This window comes from Podarcis bocagei (assembly GCF_964188305.1).
Source record: "Podarcis bocagei genome assembly, chromosome: 16".
Lineage (NCBI taxonomy): Eukaryota > Metazoa > Chordata > Lepidosauria > Squamata > Lacertidae > Podarcis > Podarcis bocagei.
This window is the reverse complement of record NC_138142.1, coordinates 41,884,816-41,912,606: the sequence shown is the minus strand read 5'-3', so window position 1 is coordinate 41,912,606 and position 27,791 is coordinate 41,884,816. Positions and strand designations below refer to the sequence as shown.

Sequence of the window (27,791 nt, the reverse complement as noted above, 5' to 3'; positions counted from 1 at the left end):
CTGGCAAAGCAGCAGGATTGAACCCTGCCCATCGGCTGGTGATGTCAGTTGATTGACTGGTGGGTGTGGTTTGGGGAAATGGCTTCATTGGCCACACTGGGGTCCCTTCCCACCCACCCACTCGGTGGACCAAGACTGGCCCATGGGCTGGAAAATTCCCCACCCTCCAAGAGAAGCAGCTCTGGCCCTGTGATCATTTTGAGGATGAATCCTGACAAGACAGAAGTACTGTTTTGGGGGGGCAGGGGGCAGGCAGGTATGGAGGACTCCCTGGTCCTGAATGGGGCAACTGTGCCCCTGAAGGACCAGGTGCGAAGCCTGGGAGTCATTCTGTGCTATCCATGGAGGCGCAGGTTAATTCTGTGTCCAGGGCAGCTGTCTCCCAGCTCCATCTGGTACACAGGATGAGACCCCACCTGCCTGCAGACTGTCTCGCCAGAGTGGTGCAAGTCACCAGACCCTGGTAGGAGGGTGGTGTGGGTTTTTTCTCAGAAGGGTAGTAGGAGATGGGCGATTGACTCAATGGGTATGGTAAACCTGTTGACAGCTGTCAATGACTGCAATTAGTCCTACAGGAAAAAGCAAGGGATACTATTCAGATGACCAAAAATATCTTTAGCATTATCTATCCTGAAGCGCATGCAAAATAGCGTCAATAAAGTGGTTCCATGTGTAGGATAGCAAAGTAATCAGTGGTGAGGTGAAGACTCAGAGATACCTTCATTACATAGAATCATAGAGTTGGAAGAGACCACAAGGGCCATCGAGTCCAACCCCCTGCCAAGCAGGAAACACCATCAGAGCACTCCTGACATATGGTTGTCAAGCCTCTGCTTAAAGACCTCCAAAGTAGGAGACTCCACCACACTCCTTGGCAGCAAATTCCACTGTCGAACAGCTCTTACTGTCAGGAAGTTCTTCCTAATGTTTAGGTGGAATCTTCTTTCTTGTAGTTTGGATCCATTGCTCCGTGTCCGCTTCTCTGGAGCAGCAGAAAACAACCTTTCTCCCTCCTCTATGTGACATCCTTTTATATATTGGAACATGGCTATCATATCACCCCTTAACCTCCTCTTCTCCAGGCTAAACATGCCCAGCTCCCTTAGCCATTCCTCATAAGGCATCGTTTCCAGGCCTTGGACCTGACATCCCTCTTTGGAAAAAAGATTCATGCCTTTGATATGCGTAGAAATCCACAGGCTTGTTTTCATTGTGGCGAAGGATTGCCATTTAAATAAATAGACTTAGTTTCATTGCAGGGGAATTGAGAGATACTCAGTTAGTAAAACCCACAAGTGAAACACTGTTTGGGGTTTTCCCACCCCCACCCTCTTTGATCCTGTTTAAATAGTCCTGCAGTTCAGGAATATTCAATGAAGCAATGAAAGTCTCTGCCTATTTGCCATCTCTCTGTCACCTGGAGACACACACCTGGTTTGCTCTTCCAGGTAACGTCAGCGATGACTGAATTCATTTACGACATGCACGGCACTGTTTAATCATTAGTGTTTCTAAGAACAGAAATAAACCGAGAGAATAAACCAGCAGAAGGCATAAAGCCCAAACATAAACCCGAAGGCTACCTTATATTTCCAGCTGGACTAAGGAACCCCTCTGAATCTTGCCCTCTGATGGTTCCCAAGACGTAACTAGCTGTACATTTGAAAAAATAATATATACTATTCATTGTATAGAATTGTAAGGTAAAGGTAAAGGGATCCCTGACCATTAGGTCCAGTCGTGACCGACTCTGGGGTTGCGGCGCTCATCTCGCTTTATTGGCTGAGGGAGCCGGCATATAGCTTCCGGATCATGTGGCCAGCAGGATTAAGCCGCTTCTGGCAAACCAGAGCAGTGCACGGAAACGCCGTTTACCTTCCCACCGGAGTGGTACCTATTTATCTACTTGCACCTTGATGTGCTTTCAAACTGTTAGGTTGGCAGGAGCAGGGACCGAGCAACGGGAGCTCACCCCGTCGCGGGGATTTGAACCACCGACCTTCTGATTGGCAAGTCCTAGGTTCTGTGGTTTAACCCACAGCGCCACCCACGTCCCTGTATTGAAGTGTAGATTTCAACAAATCCTTGTCTTAGACTCTGTGAAAGGATTCTGTGGAACTGCAACAACCTTTCATGTGGACTGTTGGACTCTATGAACAGACAGGTGGAATAGACACTTTCACATATATGGACCTTATGCACAAACTGATTAGAGAAGGAACTGATCCACTGGGTCTTCTACTTTTTTTGTTGAAGTTTATGAGCTACTTTTGTTGAAATCTACAATTCAATACAATGAATTGTTGTTGTCGTTTAGTCGTGACCCCCTGGACCAGAGCACGCCAGGCCCTCCTGTCTTCCACTGCCTCCCGCAGTTTGGTCAAACTCATGCTGGTAGCTTCAAGAACACTATCCCACCATCTTGTCCTCTGTCGTCCCCTTCTTCTTGGGCCCTCCATCTTTCCCAACATCAGGGTCTTTTCCAGGGAGTCTTCTCTTCTCATGAGGTGGCCAAAGCCTTGGAGCCTCAGCTTCAGGATCTGTCCTTCCAGTGAGCACTCAGGGCTGATTTCCTTCAGAATAGATCGGTTTGATCTTCTTGCAGTCCATGGGACTCTCAAGAGTCTCCTCCAGCACCAGAATTCAAAAGCATCCATTCTTCGGCAATCAGCCTTCTTTATGGTCCAGCTCTCACTTCCATCCATCACTACTGGGAGAACCATAGCTTTAACGATACGGACCTTTGTTGGCAAAATACTATGAATAGTATATATTATTTTTTCAAACATACAGCCAGTTACGTCTTGTGTGTTTATTGAATATGTTTCATGCAACCAGAGATTTGTTGTTGTTTTTCTCTGATGGTTCCCTTCATGGGCCAGCTCTGGACTCTGGGTTCTGGGTTCTGTTCATGGCCCATCTAGCTACCTCACTGCCCAGCTGGCTTGACACCTTAGCAGAACTCAGTCCAAGGGGTTTCAGTGCAAATTTGGCAAAGTTTAACCAAACCTTGATCAATTATAACTTCATTACATCACAACACATTTAGGGGGATGTGCCTCCTCTCCAAACTCATAATGCTGTTTGGTGTTCTTAAATTTTTCATTTGCTGTTTGGGTTTTTTAAATAATTGCACAATGCTTAGCAGCTTTTAAAAAAGAATTAAGAGGTGTATAAATGCCTCCAACTGCGTGATTATTTCGGAGCCAAGGTGTGAGGGATCAGGGGTGTTTAGGTTTCACAACATCTGCTGGTAATAATTACAAAATTTCTTATTTCACTAGAGTCATACCTCATGTTACGTCCTCTTCATGTTACGTTCTTTCAGGTTATGTCCCGTGGCGACCCGGAAGTACCGGAAAGGGTTACTTCCAGGTTTCGCCGCTCGCGCATGCGCAGAACCGCAAAATGGCGTCACACGCATGCGCAGAAGCGGCGAATCATAACCCACGCTTACGCAGACGCGCCGCTGCACGTTGCACTCTTTTCATGTTTGCGAACAGGCCTCTGGAACGGATTCCATTCGCAACCAGAGGTACCACTGTATTATATTTATACCCCACCTTTGCTCCAAGGAGCTCAAAGAGGCCTGCGCAGTTCTCCTCTGCCTCCATTTTATCCTCACAACGACCCTGTGAGGTAGGCTCGGCTGAGAGACTATAGCCACCCCAAGGCCACCCAATGAGCTTGCTGGTCCAGACAGGAGATAAACAACGCACTCAGATTTCTGCTGTAGACCGCCTTTTCTGTGATGTAGGTATGATGTTTCTGGGGGTGGTCTTGGACTCCAGGGTGGGCAATTTAAAATGTCTATATAAAGTCGGGCACACCTTTGTTCTGGGTCCTCCTCCTTCTCCTGCGTGTGGGGGGAGCACCCTGTTGCAACAGTTCAATAAAGATCAGGCTTATGAGCTGCTTTGCTTCTCAATATTCTCTGCTTGGCCTCTGTTCTTTTCTCCGACTGACGGAGAACCCACAAAGGACTCTATAAGGGCTCTGGTGTCCCCCATAAGGGAATAAGGGCAGGTTTTTGTTTATTACACAGGCTTCCCATTGGGGAAGCTGGATTGTTCAAGTGGGGTCTTGAACCCTGGTTTCCCAGGGCCTAGTCTGACACCACAGTGTCTCACCATTTCTGCCTGCCACCCAGTGGCGGCTGGTGCCCATTGGACCTGGCAGGGCGCAAGGCAGAGAACTTCACAGTAGGCGGAGCCAAAACCAAGGAGAGGCGGAGCCAACTCATTCCAGTTTTCTCCCTATCCTCCCCCCCCCCGTGCTAAATTCTGCAAGGGGCAAGACCAAAAGTGAGGAGGAGGAAACTGGCAAGCAGAGTCACCCCATAGATGGGTTGTGAGAAATAGAGCAGGCAGGTAAGCCCTAGGATAGCTCAGTCGGTTGAGCGTGAGATGCTCAATCTCAGGTTCGTGGGTTCGATTCCCACGTTGGGCAAAAGATTCTTCCATTGCAGGGGTTGGACTAGATGACCCTCGGGGTCTCTTTATAAATCCAACACACACACACACCCTCAGTTTGGATGAATTTCCAACTTCACGGTGGCCCCGATTCCCGTGGTTTCAAAACGTGTTCTGCGCTTTGGGCGACGCCGCCGAGTGTTCAATCCATGTGGAAAATTCTCCTGTGAGAATATCTTCAGGGAAGTTCCTGCCTTTCCGTCTCACGCGCTTCATCAACAGATATATTTTTAGCTTTTTTCTTTCGGGCTGCTGGAAAGATGTTAAGACGATCGGGCGCCCAGGTGAGAAATCATATCGTTTTGGGGTGTGTGCTTTTATTTGAAAGAATCTATTAAGTTGGAATTGAAAGATTTGGAGTTTGTACAATTTGGAACATTAAATGTGATTTGATTGGATTGTTAAAATGGGGAACTTAATAAAAATGATTTTAAAAAAAGAAAGAAAGATTTGGAGTTGGGAGACAGCAAGCGAGGTGGGCTGACTTGAATTTCCACCCCATTATCTAGCAGCCCCAAATTCTTTTTACAGTGTGGGTCCCAGCATTCGTATCCCAGAGGTGGGAAACCTCTTCCTTCTCAGAGGCCACATTCCATTCTGAGTGGCCTTCGGAGGGCCACACAGCCTCCCTTCTAAGTGCCGCTCATAATTGAGGCAGATCGGCACCTTTTGCAAAATTGTAAGTAAAAAAAAGAATAATGTGTCCATTGGGAGAAATTTGTCTTAAAACACGGATGAATTTTCAGGAGCACTTTTACAAAATCCGATTGCAAGCTGATCTAGAAATGGGGCGAATGAGGCTTTATCAGTGGCTACTAGAAACTGGCGAAAATGTTCCTCTTTGACCAGGCTTTTTGCTGATTGACATCTGATGCCCTTTTAAAGTTTGTTGTGGAAGGCGGGGATTATTAGGTTGTTTTTGTTTTCATTAGTATTTTGTGTAGGTTTTTAAAATATATATATTGTGATTTTATGTTGTGAACTGCCCTGAGATCTATGGGTACAGGGTGGTATACAAATTCAATAAATAATAAAAATGATAATGGCTGTATTCTGGCCCCACAGTTGTGAGGCATCGATGTATCTGAAAACCCAGCTGCTGTAAGCCACATGCGTGGGGATGCTCTTGAGTTCGAATTCTGCTTGCAGTTGAAATAAAAAAATTAATTTCTTATATATATAATAAATGTTTGTACAGTGGTACCTCAGGTTACATACATACACTTCAGGTTACAGACTTCGCTAACCCAGAAATAGTGCTTCAGGTTAAGAACAGAAATCGTGCTCCAGCGGCACGGCGGTGGTGGGAGGCCCCATTAGCTAAAGCGGTGCTTCAGGTTAAGAACAGTTTCAGGTTAAGCACGGACCTCCGAAACGAATTAAGTTCTTAACCTGAGGTACCACTGTAAATGTACCAAGCAAAAGCATAAATATATAAACCACATGTCTGAAGCAGCACAGGAAAACAGCCCTGAAACCATTTTGACTCCCAAACTGACCAAATGATTTCTCTGCAAGGTCAAGGAAAATGGAAAAGCCTCCCCATTGTTTTTTCCTTCACAAATCCTGTCTTAAGGGTATGTCTGTATTTGAATAGGGTGAGCCTGTGATCTGGCTCAGGAACTAAGTATTTATCATTACAAAAGACAGGCCAGGCTCCCCAGGGTATCCAATCAAGTGAGCATTAACAGGTAACCTGCCAGACAGGAAGTAAACAACGCACTCAGATTTCTGTTGTAGACCACCCTTTCTATGATGTAGGTATGATGTGTCTGGGGGTGGTCTTGGACTCCAAGGTGGGCAATTTAAAATGTCTATATAAGAGCGAACACACCTTTGTTCTGGGTCCTCCTCTTTTCCTACGTGTGAGGGGAGCACCCTGTTGCAACAGTTCAATAAAGATCAGGCTTACAAGCTGCTTTGCTTCTCAATATTCTCTGGTTGGCCTCTGTTCTTTTCTCCAACCGATGGAGAACCTGCAAAGGACTCTATAAGGGCTCTGGTGTCCCCCATAAGGGAATAAGGGCAGATTTTTGTTTATCACACAGGCTTCCCATCGGGGCAGCTGGTTGGCCACTGTGAGAACAGAATACTGGATTAGATGGACCACTGGGCTGGTCCTGTGGGCTCCTCTTATGTTCTCAGTGGCTAACCAGGTGCCTCAAAGGTAAATCTACAAGCAGGACCCAATGCATCTGAAAGTAGAGGCGGGATGTGGCCGCTATAGCAAGAAGCCACAATGCCCTTGTGAATCTGCCTGTTGTTGTTGTTTAGTCGTTGAGTCGTGTCCGCCTCTTCGTGACCCCCTGGACCAGAGCACGCCAGGCCCTCCTGTCTTCCACTGCCTCCCACAGTTTGATCAAACTCATGCTGGCAGCTTCGAGAACACTGTCCCACCATCTCGTCCTCTGCCGTCCCCTTCTCCTTGTGCCCTCCATCTTCCCAACTTCAGGGTCTTTTCCAGGGAGTCTTTTCTTCTCATGAGGTAGCCAAAGTCTTGGAGCCTCAGCTTCAGGATCTGTCCTTCCAGTGAGCACTCAAGGCTGATTGCCTTCAGAATGGAGAGGTTGGATCTTCTTGCAGTCCATGGGACTCTCAAGAGTCTCCTCCAGCACCAGAATTCAAAAGCATCCATTCTTCGGCGATCAGCCTTCTTGGTGGTCCAGCTCTCACTTCCATACATTACTACTGGGAAAACCATAGCTTTAACTATACGAACCTTTGTTGGCAAGGTAATGTCTCTCCTCTCTCAAAAGCCATCGCGTTTGGTGGCCCTCACTGCCTCTAGTCTGAGTACATTCCAGCCGCGCTGTATGGGATACAAATCTGGTTCCCCATAGGTTTTACTTCTAATCCCCCCCCCCCCGAAAGAATACCTCCTTTGCTCTTTTAAATTGGCAGAGGATAAGCTATTGCCCTACAAACGACTATAGCAGAGAGAGCAAGCAAAGGCTTTGGCAGTGTGCAATAATCATAATAACCCTGGCAGTGTTGCTTGCTGCCACAATGGGGGCGTTTTCAAAATGTCCCCGTTTTCTTCTCTGAGATGTTGAACAGGACTTTGAGCAGGCACAATGTCAGCTTTCAGCCTGGTTTCAAAATCCTTTCACGATTTCCTTTCCTTTTCAAGTTATTGCCTGCTAAAATGGGTTTCCCGTTTCTTTGACTGGAACGTTTTGAACTGTCCTGGGCGTGGGGTGGGAAAGGTGCGTCCCTTTGAGAGTTAAAAGCTGGGATATATAAATGATATGGTTTGCTTGCTTGCTCGCTTGCTTAATGAGTTTGGATCCTACCTTTCTCCCGAGCTGGGATTCAAGGCAGCTTATGACATTTTGAAAGCATGGTCCAAAATTCAAACAAACTGGTTAAAAACAATACAGTGGTACCTCTGGATGCGAACAGGATCCGTTCCGGAGCCCCATTCGCGTCCTGAAATAAACGTAACCCATGTCTGCGTGGGTCACGATTCGCCGCTTCCACACATGCGCGTGACGTCGTTTTGAGCGCCTGCGCATGCGCAAGCGGCGAAACCCGGAAGTAACGCATTCCGTTACTTCCGGGTCGCCGCAGAGCGTAACCTGAAAACACTCAACCTGAAGCATATTTAACCCGAGGTATGACTGTAGATAAAACGTTTTTAGAACCAGCAATTAAAATCCAGTTTGACCTGACAGAAGCCTAATTTCCAAAGGCCTGTCTGGACAGGAAGGTTTTAGCCAGTAGGCTTAAAAATAACAAAGAGGGAGACAGTCTGACACCTTTGGGGAGGGAATTCCACAACCTGGGAGCAGTCACAGAAAAGGCTCTCTCTCTCTCTCTCTCTCTCTCTCTCTCTCTCTCTCTCTCTCTCTCTCTCTCTCCCTATCCCTCTCTCTCTCCCTATCCCCCCTCTCCCTTTCTTTCTCTCTCCCTCCCTCTCTCTCTTTCTCTCTTTCTCTGTCTCCCTCCCTCTTTCTCTCTCTCTCTCTCTCTCTCTCTTTCTCTCTCTCTCTCTCTCTTTCTCCCTCTCTCTTTCTCTCTCCCTCTTCTCTCTCTCTCCCTCCCTCTTCTCTCTCTCTCCCTCCCTCTTCTCTCTCTCTCTCTCTCTCTCTCTCTCTCTCTCTCTCTCTCTCTCTCTCTCTCTTTCTTTCTTTCTTTCTTTCTCCCTTTCTCCCTTTCTCTCTTTCTCTTTCTCTCCTGTGACCACCACCCATGCCTTGAATACTGACGGGATCAAGAGAAGGTGCTCACCTGGGCAGGCTTGTTTGGGGAGATCATTTTTTCAGGTAGCCCAGACCCAAGTCATGTTACTTTTGTACCCCGCCTTTCCTTCGAGGAGCTTGAGGTGGAGTACACAGCTCTCCCCACCCCTCTTTCCACCTCACAACACGTCTATGAGGTAGGTCAGGCTGAGAAAGGCAGGATCAGGCCCAGGGTCACCTGGTGACCTTCATGGCTGAGTGAGAATTTCAACCCTGGTGCCCCAGGTGAGAGTTTGACACTCTGCCATTGAAACGAAACCCACGCGTCAGAGGATGGCAGAAGATTGCAATGCCTTCAGGACGTAACTGGCACAAACATCTTTGGACAGGAGCTTTGCTGTCTCATCTTGTTCTGGACATAAGAGTCAAAGGAAGACGCTCACTGCATAGGTTTGTTGAGAAACGGGAGTTTGCAAACGATTGAAAACTATAAAACACCGTGTCGCACCTGTATATATATTGTGCAACGCTGCACAAGGTGGGTTATCAGAGAATTGTATGGTGTTGCTGGTTTTGATACTTTATTGCTGCAATAAAAATTAAATTAAAAGCAATAAAAAGAAGTAAACAACGTGTGACTGTGGAGTTTGCAATGGCAGCAAAGTGAGGCATCGGAGCATTGGAGGGGAAGTCTGGAGATGGGAACTTTGCAGCAGGGAGGGCAATGTGAAGCCCTTCCAGATTCTGCTAGAATCCAACTCCCCATGGCCAGCATTCCTAATGGTCTTTGTTTTCACTATTTATATGTGTGTTTATCCTGCATTTTTATCTTGTGAACCGCCCTGATATCTTCAGCCGACGGGCCATATGTAAATTAGATAGATGGATGGATCGGTAGATTTTGTAGCTCACTGACTGGTTGTGCCAACCTCTGCTTCTGAGATTGTGGGATGCTTACATATTGATACAGTGGAGTACAGGGTCAGGTTTAAGGTGCTGGTTTTGACCTTTAAAGCCCTAAGCGGCCTAGGACCCTCGTACCTATGGGACTGCCTCTCCTGGTATGCCCCACGGAGGACCTTAAGGTCCACAAACGACAACACTTTGGGAGGTCCCAGGTCGCAAGGTGGTTAGATTGGTCTCAGCTAGGGCCAGGGCCTTTTCAGTACTGGCCCCGACGTGGTGGAATGCTCTGTGTCACAAGAGACCAGGTCCCTGTGGGACTTGACATCTTTCCGCAGGGCCTGCAAGACAGAGCTGTTTGGTTTGGACTCAGTCTGACCCTTATGTTTCCCTCCCCTTATGGTTTTGATTTATGGGCTACTTTTAAAATGAGGCTGCATTTTAAATTGCATTTTAACCTGTATTTTAAATTGTTCCCCCCCCCTTATGTTTTTACTGTAATTTTACTGGTGTTAGCCGCCCTGAGCCCGGCTCTGGCTGGGGAGGGCAGAGTATAAATATATTATTATTATTATTATTATTATTATTATTGGTGTGTGTGCGATGCCTAGCACCCACCGCAGGCCTTTGATAACATTAGTAGATAAGAAGAGCCCTGAGGGTGAATCAATCCAAATGGAGCCCATCTAGACCCAATGTCCTCTTCTTACAGGGGCCACTTAGATGCCTCGATGGGAAGCCCCCGAACAAGGCTTCAGCGCAGCACCTCTCCTTCCCCTCCCAGGTTTACTAGCGAGTAGGATTCAATAGGCAAGCTGCCTCTGACAATCACCGAGACATCGTGGGCTAGGAGTAGACCATGGCAGCCTTTACCTCCTCCTACAACAATTTGTCTACGGTGGTACCTCGGGTTAAGAACTTAATTCATTCCAGAGGTCCGTTCTTAACCTGAAACTGTTCTTAACCTGAAGCACCACTTTAGCTAATGGGGCTTCCCGCTGCCGCTGTGTGGTTTCTGTTCTCATCCTGAAGCAAAGTTCTTAACCCGGGGTAATATGCCTAGGTTAGCAGAGTCTGTAACCTGAATGAAGTGTCTGTAACCTGAAGCATCTATAACCCGAGGTACCACTGTATCTTGCATTCTGGAAATGTACATCCAGGTGTTTTTTTCGTTCTGGAGGTCTGTTCTTAACCTGAAACTGTTCTTAACCTGCGGTACCACTTTAGCTAATGGGGCCTCCTGCTGCCACCTGTGTGATTTCCGTTCTCATCCCGAAGCAAAGTTCTTAACCCGAGGTACTATTTCTGGGTTAGCAGAGTCTGTAACCTGAAGTGTCTGTAAACCAAGGTACCACTGTAATCCCCTTTGAAAGCCGGTGGCGGCTGCTACCTCTTTCCGGAACAAATGCCACAGTTTGAAGATTACATTCCCACCTCTTTTTCTTCCAGGATGCGCCTTCCTGACCTACTGCGCCCGCGAGTCAGCTCTCAAGGCCCAAAGTGCTCTTCACGAGCAGAAGACGCTACCCGGGGTAAGTTGTTTGCGGCGTTTGCGCTTCACCTCGCCATCCGTCCCCTATGCACACACACAAACACACACCTTCCTGGTCACTCTCTGTCTGTCTGTCTGTCTGTCTCTCTTGCAATAACCACACGGTCGTTTCTCCCTTTGTGGAGCCAGTTGGGGAATGGACTCTCCTGAGATTTCGCCCCTGCATTCAGGCTCAGTTGTCACCCTCGAAAGACAACTCAAACCCTCTCTCTTTCCCTCACTCTCTCACACACAGAGACCTCTTCGCTTAGACAAGGAGAAGTTCTGCGGGAGCACTGCCCTTAGAAATCCTGCCTTTGTTTGGTTGGGGTTTAAGTTATAAAGTTAGTTAGTTGCCTATTACCTTGTATATACATTAGTCTGAATCGCCAGTGCCTTTTTGTGGAGCCTGGTTCCAGAGGTCCAAGGTAAAGGTAAAGGGACCCCTGACCGTTAGGTCCAGTTGTGGCCGACTCTGGGGTTGCGGCGCTCATCTCGCTTTACTGGCTGAGGAAGCCGGCGTACAGCTTCCGGGTCATGTGGCCAGCAGGACTAAGCCGCTTCTGGCGAACCAGAGCAGCGCACAGAAACGCCGTTTACCTTCCTGCCGGAGCGGTACCTATTTATCTACTTGCACTTTGACGTGCTTTTGAACTGCTAGGTGGGCAGGAGTTGGCAGAGGTCCAAGGTGCAAATTGGCAAACACACATGGCGTCAGAAGTCAGTAAACAGGATAATCTTTGCCTATGTCCAGCAACATTTCAGATGCCGGGAAAGGTTCGTCTGGGCAGAACTTGCAGAGATCTCGAGCCAGAGGAGAGGAAGGGTGGGATTTTAATCACAGGAACCTAGGAAGCTGCCTTAAAATGAATCAGGCCATTGGTCCATCAAGTTCAATATTGTCTACACTGACTGGCAACAGCTCTCCAGGGTTTTTGGCTGAGGACATTCCCATCTCTGCATGGAGGTGCCAGGGACTCGAACCCAAGACCTTCTACATGAAAAGCAGGTGCTTTGTCCCTGGGCTGTGATGCTTCCCCTTAGATTGCAAACCTGCAGACAGGACCCAGTTTTTATGTTTAATTTCTTGGCAGCACCCAGTGACTTTAGGCGCCTTTATAAATAATAAACAGTGATTCTTGTTCCTTAGGAAAAGATGTTTACCCTGCTGTTCTGTACATCCCCTGAGGCAGCTAAGAATAATAAAACTCATCAGGATATTGGGTCGTTGGACGTTTTTCCCATTATTATTTTAAAAAACCCAAATAACCAAGGAGACTGAAAATGAAAGCAGTTAGCCGGTGAAGCCTCATCAAACACACCTGATAAAATATTAATAATCAGTAATGGGTCATTTTTATTTTATTTTTTAAAAAAGCAAGGATTCTGGCAAATGGAAGTTCTAGGAACAGGCAAATTGGTCAATTTCATTTTCTCTCACTTTCCCAGGGTTAAGTTCAGTTCTCCAAATTTCCACTGCCAATTTATGATTTTCTTTAGAAGCCCTCGTGAACATTCAACTGCATTTGAATGCAAATTTCTCCTAATACGCCTAGCTTTTGTCTGCGATCTCCCCTTGTTGTTGTTGTTTAGTCGTTGAGTCGTCTCCGCCTCTTCGTGACCCCCTGGACCAGAGCATGCCAGGCCCTCCTGTCTTCCACTGCCTCCCTCATGCTGGCAGCTTCGAGAACACTGTCCCACCATCTCGTCCTCTGTCCTCCCCTTCTCCTTGTGCCCTCCATCTTTCCCAACATCAGGGTCTTTCCCAGGGAGTCTTCTCTTCTCATGAGGTGGCCAAAGTCTTGGAGCCTCAGCTTCAGGATCTGTCCTTCCAGTGAGCACTCAGGGCTGATTTCCTTCAGAATGGAGAGGTTTGATCTTCTTGCAGTCCATGGGACTCTCAAGAGTCTCCTCCAGCACCAGAATTCAAAAATATCAGTTCTTCAGCAACCAGTCTTCTTTATGGTCCAGCTCTCGCTTCCATACATAACTGCTGGGAAAACCAGAGCTTTAACTACCGGCATATGGACCTTTGTTGGCAAGGTGATGTCTCTGTTTTTTAAGATGCTGCCTAGGTTTGTCATTGCTTTTCTCCCAAGAATATGGGATATGGATATGGGAAGTTATGAAGGAGAAATGTGGTTCTGAGCCAACTATAGCAAGCTGACTTTCACTGTATAGTTTAGTATTGTCTACACTGGCCGGCAGCAGCTGTCCAGATTTTCAGGCAATGGACAGCAGGTTCTCTATCCTCTGAGTTACCCCCCTTCCCTTAAAAATAAAGTTAAGATTCCAGTCCTCATGGTTCTGAGGAAGGGGCCGCTTTGAACAGGAACATAGGTAGCTGCCTTATATGGAGTCAGAACATTGGTCCATCTAGTTCAGTATTGTCTGCCCACACTGGCAGCAGCTCTCCAGGGTTTTAGGCAGGGGACATTATTGTCAGCTCTCCCTAGAGATGCCGAGATTCGAACCCAGGACCTTCTGCATGCATAGCAGAGCTACGGCCCCTTCCCAAAGACCCAATAAGATTCCAGTCCTGCTGATTCCCTTTTCTCCTTTTTCCAGTCTTTCGTCCGGTTTGCTACATTTCTGTCGTTTTTTGGAACAACTCAAATTTTTTTGTCAGGTCTCCTAAGGGATACAGTGGTACCTGGGTTTACGAATGTAAACCACTCCAGAAGACCGTTTTTAAACCAAAACCGTTCTTAAACCGAGGCAAAGTTCTCAAACCGGGACACTACTTCCGGTTTTGCGGATTTTGTAAACCAAATCGTTCTGAAACCGGACTGCTCTTAAACCGAGGTACCTCTGTACATTTTTTGATGCAATTTTCCCCTTACATACAGAATTATTATTATTATTATTTAGCAATTGCATTTTGTTTTGTTTTTTATAAATTTTTATTAACAATTTCAACATAACAATAATGTAACGTAAGAACAAAATTCATTTAAAAAGAAAGGGGAAAAGAGATTTTAGAAGAGATTGCAGAAAAAGAGAAACAGTTGTCAAAGAAAGCAAATAAGGAGTCAGTTAAACAGGCAACTAGAACACAACAAACTCAATATTCTATGATAATGAATGAGGGAATCACCTGGAAAATAAAAAGAATGAAACAAAAATATTTTGAGCGTGCCAATAAATCAGGAAAACGGCAGCTGGAGAAAGTGAACAAAGGAACTCTATTAATAAAATTAATATAGCAATTGCATTTTGTATATCACTTTCCACTAATGCAGGGAAGGCACTCTGCACATGGGCAAGGATACCCTTGCTGCCTCACAGTCTTCAGGCCTGAACTCGTATCAGCGGGCTTTTCTCTTTTGCAGCCTTTTGTTCTTTACGCGGTGGCAAAACAGCAGGTGTTTTATGCATTTGTGGGCTCCACTCTGCCTCTGGACACCTTGCCTTATTTATTTGGGGGGAGGGACGGGCTTTAACATCTATCTCCCTTACACCTGGTTTCCTAGCACCTGCAGCAAGACGTTCAAAGGGCAGGTGTTTCGCCTGATGTCTGAATAGGAGCTACAGTTGCTACCTTTGTTCTGGCAGGGCCTGAGGCCCTGACCATAGCAGTCACCTGTCTCTTGCTTTTCACCTGTGCCCATCCTTTCAGCTACGGTTACAGGTGTGAAAGAGCTGCTTTTTAAAAAAAATAAAATATTGATTTTAACATATAAATTATAAAATGTACCACGAAACTTATCACTTATACCATCATTTTAGACTTCCATCAGCACCTTTGATGATCCACCGTTTTAACCACTTCTTATGCATTTCTTAAGTTTATCTTGCCTTTACATCTCTTAACAAATCATCCTTCCCCTTCTCCATTTTTGCAATACTTCCAATCATTGTTGTTGTTTAGTTGTTTAGTCGTGTCCGCCTCTTCTTGACCCCCTGGACCAGAGCACGCCAAGCACTCCTGTCTTCCACTGCCTCCCGCAGTTTGGTCAAACTCATGTTAGTAGCTTTGAGAACACTGTCCCACCATCTCGTCCTCCGTCGTCGTCCCCTTCTCCTTGTGCCCTCCATCTTTCCCAACATCAGGGTCTTTTCCAGGGAGTCTTCTCTTCTCATGAGGTGGCCAAAGTATTGGAGCCTCAGCTTCAGGATCTGTCCTTCCAGTGAGCACTCAGGGCTGGTTTCCTTCAGAATGGAGAGGTTGGATCTTCTTGCAGTCCATGGGACTCTCCAGAGTCTCCTCCAGCACCAGAATTCATAACTTCCAATCATACTCCTCACAAAACTTCTTGCAAACCTACAAACGTCGTCTGATCTTCACAAATACATTTCAAATAGTCCATAAATTTACTCCAGTCTTCCGTGAATTTCTGGTCCCGCCGGTTTCAAATCCTTCCTGTTAGTTTATCTAATTCTGCATAGTCCATTAATTTCATCCTCCATTCTTCAATCGTCGGTAATTCTTCTTGTTTCCATTTTTGGGCCAGTAATATTCTTGCTGCTGTTATTGCATATAAAAAGAGCTTATATTCCTTTCTAAGGTGTGTGAGAGCTGCTGAAGGAAATTATCTTTGGTTCCTATCCTGTGATGAGTTTATCACGTTCGCACATTGTGAAACAATGAAGAACCATCCTTCAAAATCTATTATTATTATTATTATTATTATTATTATTATTATTATTATTATTATTATTAGTTTACATACCGCTCTTCATCTCAGGGCAGCTCACAACATAAAATTACAAGAGAAAAGCACAAAATTCGTAATAAAAATAAGAACAGGACAAAACCAAAAATCCCTGCCCCTTCCCTTGACACATTTAAAAGGGCAGATTTTACAACGCTGTTCTCCAGCCAAGCAGCTTTTACACAAAAATGCATCTATTATAAAACGGGTGTGTCGGTGAAAATATTGAATATATTATAAAAAACGTGTTACATGTGGGGAAATGGCTCATAGAACGGTGTGCGTTAGTCAGAGCTCCCTTCAAAAATGTGTTTATTGGGAGGAAACCGCACTAAAGCTCTGGAGAGTTTTCATGAAGATTTTCTTCAGTGCAAATCGCTGCAGAAATGGGAAGAGACAGATTTAAAGATATGGAAAGTGAGAAACAGAAACTTGAAACTGACAGTTTTATTACACCCCAAATGTCTGTATACTGGGATTCCACAGGGACGGTGTGGAATGCGGTAGAGGCTTTGGTTTGTAAGCTTTCAACACAGCAAGTTTTCTAGTCCATGTGGTGCCCTCAAGTCATTGTTGGACTCCGAGCTTCCATCAGCACCACCTGATTTGACCGGTGGTCAGGGATGATGGGAGTTGTAGTCCAACAACAATTGGAGGGCATAGCGTTGGCTAGCTGTACACCGGCCCTTCCACTGGAGAGGAGAGACTGCTGACCCACAGGTCACAAGCAGGCACCAGAGCCTCTCGTTTGTGTGTGTGTAGTAATAATAATAATAATAATAATAATAATAATAATAATAATTTAATATTTAATATTTATGCCCCACCTATCTGGCTGGGTTTCCCCAGCCACTCTGGGCAGCTTCCAACTGAATATTATAAACAATACAGCATCAGACATTAAAAACTTCCCTAAACAGGGCCGCCTTCAGTTCTCTTTTAAAAGTAAAATAGTTGTTTACTGCCTTGACATCTGGTGGGAGGGCGTTCCACAGGGCAGGTGCTACCACCAAGAAGGCCCTGTGCCTGGTTACCTGTAACCTCACTTCTTGCAGGGAGGGAACCACCGGAAGGCCCTCAGAGCTGGACCTCAGTGTCCGGGCAGAACGATGGGGGTGGAGACACTCCTTCAGGTATACTGGGCCTTTGAGGCCGTTTAGGGCTTTCAAGGTCAGCACCAACACTTTGAATTGTGCTCATGTAGATGGCCGTGCCCATATTTATCTTGGCCCTGTGCCCTTCACTGGGATGCACCCATTCCACCCCACCTCCCACTCCCTGGAGGGTTGGCTAAGAGGGCAAAGCAGCCCTCAGGCAAACCTTCCAGCGAAGAAGCCTTTTGGCTCAGACCAGAAATCTTCATCTAGTCCAGTTTCCTCATCCTCACAGTTGGCCAGTCAAATGCCTCTGGGAAGCCCAAAAGCAAGCCGACTTCGGCAACAGCTCTTCCCAACTTTTTGTTTCTCCGCCGATGGCTACAGCCCCCCGCCCTCCACGGCCGGAGGCAGCGACACTTCTGAATACCCCTTGGTGGAAACAGGAGGGGAGAGGGCTGCTTTCGCACTCGGGTCCTGCTCAGGGTGCCTGGGCCCCTGTGAGAACAGAGTGCTGGACTAGATGGGTCACTCGCCTCATTTAGCAGGACTCCCCTTGCGTTTTAATGCGCTTCTCCAGAGAAGGCAAGAACCGAAACCCTGTGAAATTTGCGCTTTTCCAGATTGTGATGCAGTTCTCCAATACACACACACACACACACACAAAATATGAATATTGTTAGCAGGGAGCGTGCACAGAAATGCAGCTGCGAGTGGAAAATTATGACGACGCTCTATGTGAAGGGAGACCGCCTGCAAAAAAGGAAATGTATACGTTAAGCATTCGGAAGAGGGCATGTGAGGAGAAACAAAAATGCTGACTTTTTAAATTAAATGAAGAAGCGCTAAATGAGGCGGAAAGGTGGCGACGCAAACTTCAGATGGGGGGGGTGACAAATGGATAGAAACTGAAATTGACAAGTCACCCCTCTGCTGCTCACAGTACGTCGATTTCAGGATGAAAGCCATGCAAATGATAACTGGTGGCAGAATTTAACGGGGGGAGGGGATTATTTATTTCTGTGGAACTGTAGAAATATATATATATCTGGCACCCCGGTCTGGCTTCCTTGCTTTCCATCTCCCTCCCGATCCTCGCTTTTGTTCAGGGACTGGAAACATCTGTTATAAATATCTCCCACTTTGCTCCTGGTACGGCGGCGTCACCTGGCTGCTCGGTTGCTAGGAAACCGGCGGCTTGAGAAAGCACCATTGCCAGGTAAACACCGTCCAGGGTGGCTCATGGCAGGGAAGAAGGGGGGTGGAGAGGGGGGGATGGAAAGGGGGGGCAGGTGCGCCGAGCTGTGGGTGGCCGAGCTGACAATGGCAGGAGGGTCCGCCGGGAGAAGCAGTGGCGATGCGTCTGCCTTCTGCCTTGTGGGAATAGCATCCGCGTCCCAGGAGGGGTTTGCGTCTAGGTTGATATCCGCGTCTGTTTTCCTTAGGAACCAGGCAGAGAAGGCGAGAGCTCTGCTCCCCCCACACACACCCCATATCTCTCCACCGCACTCAGGCCTCTTTGGGGTTAGCAGTTTTGCAGGAGAATTCTGGTGGCTGCAGTTTCTCCCCACAAAGTGGGGAGAGAAGGTTTTTGTTGTTTCCCGGTCTTGCAGCTGGTGGGCATCCGAGCTGAACGTTGGAAGATTTCGGAAGTACGTTTCCGAGCACAATTCAAAGTGTTGGTGCTGACCTTGAAAGCCCTAAACGGCCTCGGTCCAGAATACCAGAAGGAGCGTCTCCACCCCCATCGTTCTGCCCGGACACTGAGGTCCAGCGCCGAGGGCCTTCTGGTGGTTCCCTCACTGCAAGAAGCCAAGCTACAGGGAACCAGGCAGAGGGCCTTCTCGGTAGTGGCGCCCGCCCTGTGGAATGCCCTCCCATCAGATGTCAAGGAAATAAACAACTATATGACTTTTAGAAGACATCTGAAGGCAGCCCTGTTCAGGGAAGTTTTTAATGTGTGACATTTTAGCATATTTTTAATCTTTGTTGGAAGCCAGCCAGAGTGGTTGGGGAAACCCAGCAAGATGGGTGGGGTACAAATAAATTATTATTATTATTATTAATTATTATTATTATTTAGCGAAAACCTTTCTGTTGCCCTCGGAAGCTCATGATTGGACCTCCTCATTAGGAACCACCAAACCGGCTTTGAAATGTTACTTGGGGTGAAATTTGGTTCTGATTTGGTGGATGAAATTGTCTCCCTTGTCAAGGCCTGGGCTCAGCCCTCGTTGGCCCCGATTCACCTCAAACGGGTGGGTCTTTTCCATGGAGTCTCCTCTTCTCATGAGGTGGCCATAGTCTTGGAGCCTCAGCTTCAGGATCTGTCCTTCCAGTGAGCACTCAGGGCTGATTTCCTTCAGAATGGAGAGGTTTGATCTTCTTGCAGTCCATGGGACTCTCAAGAGTCTCCTCCAGCACCAGAATTCAAAAGCATCCATTCTTCGGCGATCAGCCTTCTTTAAGGTCCAGCTCTCACTTCCATACATCACTACTGGGAAAACCAGAGCTTTAACTATACAGGCCTTTGTCGGCCAGGTAATGTCTCTGCTTTTTAGGATGCTGTCTAGGTTTGCCATTGCTTTTCTCCCAAGAAGCAGGCCAGCTACCACAACCTCTCCTTTCCAACTTTCCACTTTTTGAAGGTTGAAACAACTAGCATGACTATCACAACCAAATTAACTCATTTAAACAATAAAAGGTAAAGGGACCCCTGACCATTAGGTCCAGTCGTGGCCGACTCTGGGGTTGCAGCACTCATCTCGCTTTATTGGCCAAGGGAGCCGGCGTACAGCTTCCGGGTCATGTGGCCAGCATGTCTAAGCCACTTCTGGCGAACCGGAGCAGCGCACAGAAATGCCGTTTACCTTCCCACCAGAGCGGTACCTATTTCTCTACTTGCACTTTGACGCACTTTCGAACTGCTAGGTTGGCAGGAGCTGGGACCGAGCAACGGGAGCTCACCCCGTCGCGGGGATTCGAACCGCCAACCTTCTGATCAGCAAGTCCTAGGCTCTGTGCTTTAACCCACAGCGCCACTGAGGACCATTAAAACCAGGACCATTTTATGCTAAAAAAAAGAAAAGAAATTGTGTCCTTTGTCAAGGCCTGGGCTCAGCCCTCATTGGCCCCGATTCACCTCGAACGGCGCTCCTTGCGCAAGGCCTCACTCCCCACGCAAGAAGACGGTGGGTGAGATTTCCGCTCTCGTTTCCCGTCTCTTCGCTCCGAAGGAAGGGCACGGCACTCTCGCCTGAGATCAGAAGGCATTTATCTGGGTGCCAACTGCTCTAAGCGGCTTCCCGCGCCCCTCCCTGCCCCCAATGCAACACGCTTTGCCTCCGCTCCGCCAGGCCTAAATCCAGGGATTATCCAGCCCAATCCCAAATCTCCTTAGATCCCAGAATGCTGTGCATGGCCGGCGCATTACTGCGGGCTGCGTTGGTGGGGGATGAGTACCCTGCTGTTTGTTTAGTATCGGTGGCCGAGGGAGGGCGATACGCCATTCGAGGTAAATGGCTCTGGAGAGGGAGAGAGGTGACAGGTCACCGCGCTGAAAATATCCAGGTTTCAAGCGATCCCAGAGCTTAAAAAGACCCAGCCGGATCGCTTTGGAGCCTCCGTGGAAAAAATAGGAGCTGTGACGTTTGCTATTCTTTAAGTGTGGGGGGACAGAGGAGGAAGGTCCGGGAGGAGATAATTCGAATATCTGTGAGGCTGCCCTTAGTCCCGGCTGTCTGGACTTGCAGTGCCAGACTCTGACCGACAGCAGACCTCTAGGCCTCCACATACCCCTCTCTTTATTTTTGAGATCCTTTCATGCGGTGATCCCAAGGATCGCTGAGCAAGGTCCCAAATGTGTCTGCCTTTCTCCTTTGGGGAAGTGTTCCAACCCCACAATCCCTCCGGCTAATCAATTGGGATTTCTCTCTGAAGCAAGAAGCAGCCCTGTTTATTTCCATTATATTTAAATTATAGCTGGGAACGGGTGGATCTGTCGATGTCGGATTCTTTCCGCTTCTCACTTCTCCAACTTCGCCTTCGCTTCCCCGAATTTCCACATCAGTTTGCGAATCGCAGCTCCTCATGAGAATTCATCAACAGTTCTGTGCGAACTTATTCTAATACACACATTTTGGGGGGCGTGTTATGCAACGTTGCCCAAGACATGCATTTTTTGCATAGTTATCCCTTCCTCCAATGCAATATGTTTTCCCATGTTCTTTCCAGCCATGTGTGCACTTTGGTGCACATTTTGTCCTATTATATGAATTCTTGAACACATTGCCCGGCTGGAGATCTTTGCATTGCAAAATCTGGTGAAGTGTGAATTTCGGAGTTGGCAGGCAGGAAGTTGAGGTGCTTTTGGGCTCTGATCCTGTTTCCACGTTTCCCAAAGGCGTCTGGTTGGGCACTGTGAAGCCATCGTGCCAAATAGCTGCTGATAGCCTTATCCTCAGTGCATTTGTCTAATCCTCTTTTAAAACATTATTATTATTATTATTATTATTATTATTATTATTATTATGCTGCTATATATTTCAAAGGGAAAAAATCTCAAAGTGGTTTACAGCACATCAAATAAAACAATTCAGGGAAATATTTCAGATGCTTCTCTAAGTGCTTCCCCTGTATTTATTAACCTCCTTAATTTATGTAGCAGAATTTATGTAGCAGAAGTATTCTAGGAAGCCCATATGGTGTAGTGGTTAGAGTGTTGTACTAGGACCTGCAAGGTCTGGGTTCAAATCCTCCCTCAGTCAGGAAGCTCACTGCGTGACCGTGGAGTCGGTCATCGCCTCTTAACCAGGCATAGGCAAACTCGGCCCTCCAGATGTTTTGGGACTACAACTCCCATCATCCCTGACCACTGGTCCTGTTAGCTAGGGATGATGGGAGTTGTACTCCCAAAACATCTGGAGGGCTGAGTTTGCCTATGCCTGCTCTTAAGCTACCTCGCAGGGTCGTTGTAGGGATTAACCGAGGAAGGGAGTGAACTATTTACTCCTCGGGAAAGAAAGGTGGGATATGAGTGGATGGCTATCACTGGCCTACTGCAGCAGTGAGTTCCACAGTTTGAGCTGCTGCGCGGTACCATTTCCTGGAAGGGGAGGATACTCTCGCACTCAGGTACCGCTTGCAGGTTCTCCCCCACCAGGCATCTGGTTCGCAGGAGGCTGGACCACATGGGACATTTGCTGTTCCATTGTTGTTGTTGTTGTTTAGTTGTTTAGTCGTGTCCGACTCTTCGTGACCCCCTGGACCAGAGCACGCCAGGCCCTCCTGTCTTCCACTGCCTCCCGCAGTTTGGTCAAACTCATGCTGGCAGCTTCGAGAACACTGTCCCACCATCTCGTCCTCTGTCGTCCCTTCTCCTTGTGCCCTCCATCTTTCCCAACATCAGGGTCTTTTCCAGAGATTCTTCTCTTCTCATGAGGTGGCCAAAGTCTTGGAGCCTCAGCTTCAGGATCTGTCCTTCCAGTGAGCACTCAGGGCTGGTTTCCTTCAGAATGGAGAGGTTTGATCTTCTTGCAGTCCATGGGACTCTCAAGAGTCTCCTCCAGCACCGGAATTCAAAAGCATCCATTCTTCGGCGATCAGCCTTCCTGATGGTCCAGCTCTCACTTCCATACATCACTACTGGGAAAACCAGAGCTTTAACTATACATACCTTTGTTGGCAAGCTGATGTCTCTACTTTTCCATTAATATCGATGGATCTATTCTGAGTGTGACTGGAAACAGCCCAGTGCCATCTGTACATGCTCAGGAACATTTTGCCTTCGGATTTATTTGTTCGTTACACTTTTGGACAGGTCCGGGGGGGAGGGGAGAACCTCAGAATAAAGTCCTACTTATTTTCTTGGGGGACGGGACTTTACGCCCAAGGAAGGATTTACACCCGTGGCAGAGAAGTAGTGTCCCTTTGGATCTCAACAGGCTCCACCTCCTTGACCATTGGACATGCTGGCCAGGGGATGTGAAAGTTGCTGTCCAATAGCATCAGGAGTGCTACAGGTTCCTAATGAGGAAATTAGTTGGAAAATAAAAAGACTGAAACAAAAATGCCAATAAATCGGGAAAACTGCTAGCGTGGCTGTTGAAGAAAAGCGAACAAAGAAACTCCATAAACAAAATTAATATAAATGGAAAGTTAGTGTGTCTCTTACTAGCAGATTCCTTCCTTCCCACCCACCCACCTGCCCCAAATCTCCCTCTGTTTTGCTTCTGGTGAAAAAGGGTGGAATAATACACACGTCTTGCTAGAAAGGGAACGTGTCGCATGCCAGCTACAGATGGCCAAAGAAAATTAAACCTGTGTCTCCATGTGGGTAATCCATGCCTTAATCTCCCCCACGGAGGCACCGGCAGGAGGGGGGGTCTCCAAGCAGCGGAGACAACTGTGGGGGGACGACGACGGACTTTCATTTTCTTTCCTTCTATGTGGGTTTGGCTCAATAAATCTGGAGCCTGCCGTGTCCAGGAACCAGAATTCGGGACTTGCAGGAACCTTCAGTGCTCACTTTGAAACCTGCTTGAAAACCTTTCTGACTAGGCCAACGCCGGCTGTCAAGAATACACCATTCCGAAATGTTGTATGTTTTAAAGTTCTTTTTTAGGGTTTCTAATTTATGGGGGGGGGGGTTGTTTTATAGCTGTAAACTGGTTTGGTACTTTTTGTGACACAGCTGTACATACCGTATTTTTCGCTCTATAGGATGCACCAGACCATAGGAGGGGGAGAATAGGGGGGGGGACTTTTTTCCTTGTTCTCCCCCTCAAAAACAAGGTGCGTTCAAGGTGCGTTCAAGAGCAGGTCGGGGAACAGGGCAAAGCCTTGCCACTGCCCCCCAAGCTTGTGGGGCTGGCGATGGGGGAAGCGCTGCTTTCCCCCACTGCCGGCCTCAAAGATCCCTGAAGCCTTTGGAGCGCAGCTCCACTCCAAAGGCTTGAGGCTTTGGGGACATCCTTTGTAGCCTCTGCAGGGCGGTGGGGTTCCTTCACCCCGCCGCCCTGCGGAGGCTTTGCGCAGCCATCCCAAAGCTAGAACAGCGAGACGGAGGGCTACGCAGCGCCCCGTCTCGCTGTTTTGGCTTCGGGGACAGCAGGCTGCTATCCGCAAGCTTGCGGAGAGCTGCCCGAAGCCCAGGGTGCACAGCGCCGTGCTCCCCAGTCTTCGGGCTGCAGGCAGCTGCCCGCAAGCCTGCAGAGCCTGGCGGGAACTCCCGCCGGGCTCCGCAGGCTTGCGGATAGCTTGCTGAAGCCTGGAACGCGAGAGGAGTCGGTGCGCACCGACCCCTCTCGCTCTCCAGGCTTCAGCGAAAGCCTGCATTCACTCCATAGAACGCACACACTTTCCCCCTTCATTTTTGGAGGGGGGGAGTGCGTCCTATAGAGCGAAAAATACGGTACATACTTTCAGACATTAATTATAAAAATAAGTAGTATTTCAAAGAGGAAATTTCCACGGGTGCATGGATGTAACATATCTTCAGACATGATTGTGGCCCCTGCCCCCAAAAAAGTACTTTTTTTTTTTTTACACAATGCTCTAAAACACATGTTTTGGAGCACTATGCAAGATCGCTTAATCTGGCCCTGAGTAGGCACCTAACATATTCAAAACCATGAGGGCTAGTTGCTTGATTTTTTTCCTTTCAAGGGAAGAACAATAGCTTCATTCCAAGGGGTAGATCACTGCCAGTTTTTTTATAGTGGGAGTAGATCGCAGTCAAACGTGGGTTAAATCACAGAGCTTAGGACTTGCTGATCAGAAGGTCGGCAGTTCGAATCCCTGCGACAGGGTGAGCTCCCGTTGTTCAGTCCCTGCTTCTGCCCACCTAGCAGTTCTAAAGCACGTCAAAGTCCAAGTAGATAAATAGGTACTGCTCTGGCAGGAAGGTAAACGGCGTTTCCGTGCGCTGCTCTGGTTCGCCAGAAGCGGCTTCGTCATGCTGGCCACATGACCCGGAAGCTGTACGCCGGCTCCCTCGGCCAGTAAAGCGAGATGAGCGCCGCAACCTGAGTCGGCCACGACTGGACCTAATGGTCAAGGGTCCCTTTTACCTTTAGATCGCAGTCTCTTGGGAGTTGGACATGCCTTGTGTAGACCATACTGAGGCACACGGATCGAGGGTTTGGTTCGGTACATGGTTCTTGTTGCTGTTTTTAGTCGTGTCCGACTCTTCGTGACCCCATGGCCCAGAGCACGCCAGGCCCTCCTGTCTTCCACAGATTGGTCAAACTCATGCTGGTAGCTTTGAGAACACTGTCCAACCATCTTGTCCTCTGTCGTCCCCTCCTCCTTGCGCCCTCCATCTTTCCCAACATCAGGGTCCTTTCCAGGGAGTCTTCTCTTCTCATCGGTACATGGTACCTTCCTGTATTCTTCTGTTCACACACAGACACACACTCGCCTCTCCTGAGTACCAAACAGAGCTTCAGCATCCTTGCCATTTCCCTGAGCCCCTCGTGGCTCTCAGCTCCTGCTGTCTTTTGTCGAGACCCCTGCGCTTGCCAGCGATGGGGCGAGAGCATTTGGCTCTTGGCCAAACGCAGCAAGGGCCCGTTTTAGTTGCCCATCGCATCCTGCCCAACTGCAAGCAGGGAGACCACCTCCCAGGAATCCGCCCTCAACTGCTGGTTCACCCAGCAAAAGTCTTTGCAAAGTCTCCAATTGAAGGGAACATTTCCTTATCCTGCTTTTAACAGCACCAGGGACCGAACCTGGGACCTTCTAGACGCGAGTTGCTGTTTGTTGGGCTCCCAAGAGCAGGGGTCAGCAAACTTTTTCAGCAGGGGGCCGGTCCACTGTCCCTCAGACCTTGTCGGGGGCCAGACTATATTTTGAAGAAAAGAAAAGAACGAATTCCTATGCCCCACAAATAACCCAGAGATGCATTTTAAATAAAAAGACACATTCTATTCATGTAAAAACACGCTGATTCCAGGACCGTCCACAGGCCGGATTGAGAAGGCGATTGGGCCGTTTGAATAAACATTCACAAATTCTTTATTGGTAATATACAGATAAACAAACTGAGGATCTTTACAATTTTATAACATGTAGACAAAATTATGTACTGAGAAACCAGAGAGAGGAGCTGAGGGAAGTCTGGGGTTGGGGGGGGGAGGGAGGGTTTTTGTTTTCTTTTGGGGGGGAATGGGGGAAAATAATGTGGATGGTGTATTTTTGTTAAGATTGTTATGTTGGAATCCCTAATAAAAATATATAATAAAAAAATAGAAGGTGATTGGGCCGGATCCGGCCCCCAGGCCTTAGTTTGCCTACCCATGCCCAGGAGTCTTTTCTGACGCCAGAGACCCCCTCAGGAAGAAGTGGGAGATGCGAGCGACGACCCAGAGGGTACCCAGCTTGCACCCAGGATATAAGCTCCCTTTCCGCAGGCGCTAGGAGCTGGCCCCACAGCAGGGACCTCCTTGATCAGTCATTAGGGCCCCTCTGCTCCACCCCAGAGCTGGCTGCATGCGAACCTCTCAGCTCGGCTCCTGTCTCCCCCAAACCGGGGCTGTCGCGCTTCGCCACGGTACCGCCGCTCCATTCCCCAAATCAGCAAAACAAACCCGGGGCTGTGGAACAGCGTCTCCCATGGGGCTGGGGATTCTCCTATAGGGCCCACGCTTCTGCCACGCCGTGTCATCTGCACGCACAACAGGACTGGCGGGTGGAAGCTGGCTTTGCCCGATCAAAACTTGCGTGGCATATCAGCGCAGATAAAAACCAAATGGGGGGGGGTTGGCGGGGTGGAGCGGAGGCTTAGGAGCAAATTTGTTTTTGCGAGCTGATCTCTCCCGATTTTTGTGAAACACAAACAAACCGACCCACGCACACACATCATCTTCTGCAAATACCTTGCTCGTTCACCTTTTATTATGAACATTTCCTTCCTCTCCTCCCCCCCCCAACCCAAAAAAGCACACACCTTTCCTTCCCACCCCCTTCTATTCTCTCCTTTCCTTTGCCAAAGTCTCCAGGTCATTGTTTATAGAGATAAGTTATGATGTCAGCGCATGTTCCCATGGCAACCCGATGGGTAAATTGGAGATGAGTGGGTGGTTACCATGGAGTATATTCTTCCGTTGCCATCGTTACAAAGCACCTGCTCCCTCTTTCTTTCTTTCTTTCTCTCTCTCTTTCTTTCTTTCTCTCCTGTCCCCCTCCACTCGTGATTTCGATAGCATAAATGACTGGCGGTTGGGGGGTGGGTGGGGGGGAGGTGGTATCAGCAATTTCCTGATGCAATCCTTTCTGGAATCATCCACATCTGAGGGAACGGCGTCGGGAATGAATTCACAGCACGGAACCCTTTGCCCCAGTAAAAACGGGATACGGTCCTGTGTTGGGTTGAATCGGAAGGAAAGGGCCAAGATTTAAAAAATAAAATAAAATACGCTGTGAATGCTAATGGAAATGGGGTGGTTTGTTCCAAAAAAACAAACAAACTGTGCACATTGATGAGTTCATATCTGACACCACCCCTTAGAGCCAATCCCTCTCTGGAAATTCGGCTTGCAGCTGAAATAAATGCTAATTTTTCACCAGTTTTTATCAGCTTCACCCCTCCCCTCTGTTCAGCTTTCGAATGGGAGCTGCTTTGGGCAAGGACTTCTCCTTTTGTATTGAAATTAATGCATTTTTATTCTGAGATCTTTCTTTCTTTCTTTCTTTCTTTCTTTCTTTCTTTCTTTCTTTCCTTTCCACTATTTCCCTTTCCGATGTCAAGTTTTAGCTTCCCTCTTTCCCATTATTGGGACGCGGGTGGCGCTGTGGGTTAAACCACAGAGCCTAGGACTTGCCGATCAGAAGGTCGGCGGTTCGAATCCCCGCGACGGGGTGAGCTCCCATTGCTCGGTCCCTGCTCCTGCCAACCTAGCAGTTCGAAAGCACGTCAAAGTGCAAGTAGATAAATAGGTACCACTCCGGCGGGAAGG

General features: G+C 47.9%; 1 protein-coding gene across 3 annotated transcripts in view; it reads left to right on the top strand.

Annotated features, from left to right (window-relative positions):
- Positions 1–27,791, top strand: part of CELF3 (CUGBP Elav-like family member 3) — an 81,599-nt gene that overhangs the window by 20,759 nt on the left and 33,049 nt on the right. For all 3 annotated transcript variants that reach the window (XR_014002702.1, XM_081173695.1, XM_081173694.1), the window contains exon 2: positions 11,006–11,088. Coding sequence is in view for 2 of the 3 variants with exons in the window: in XM_081173695.1 (XP_081029821.1) it covers positions 11,006–11,088 (83 nt within the window). In the remaining variant the exon portion in view is untranslated. The remainder of the gene's footprint in view (positions 1–11,005; positions 11,089–27,791) is intronic.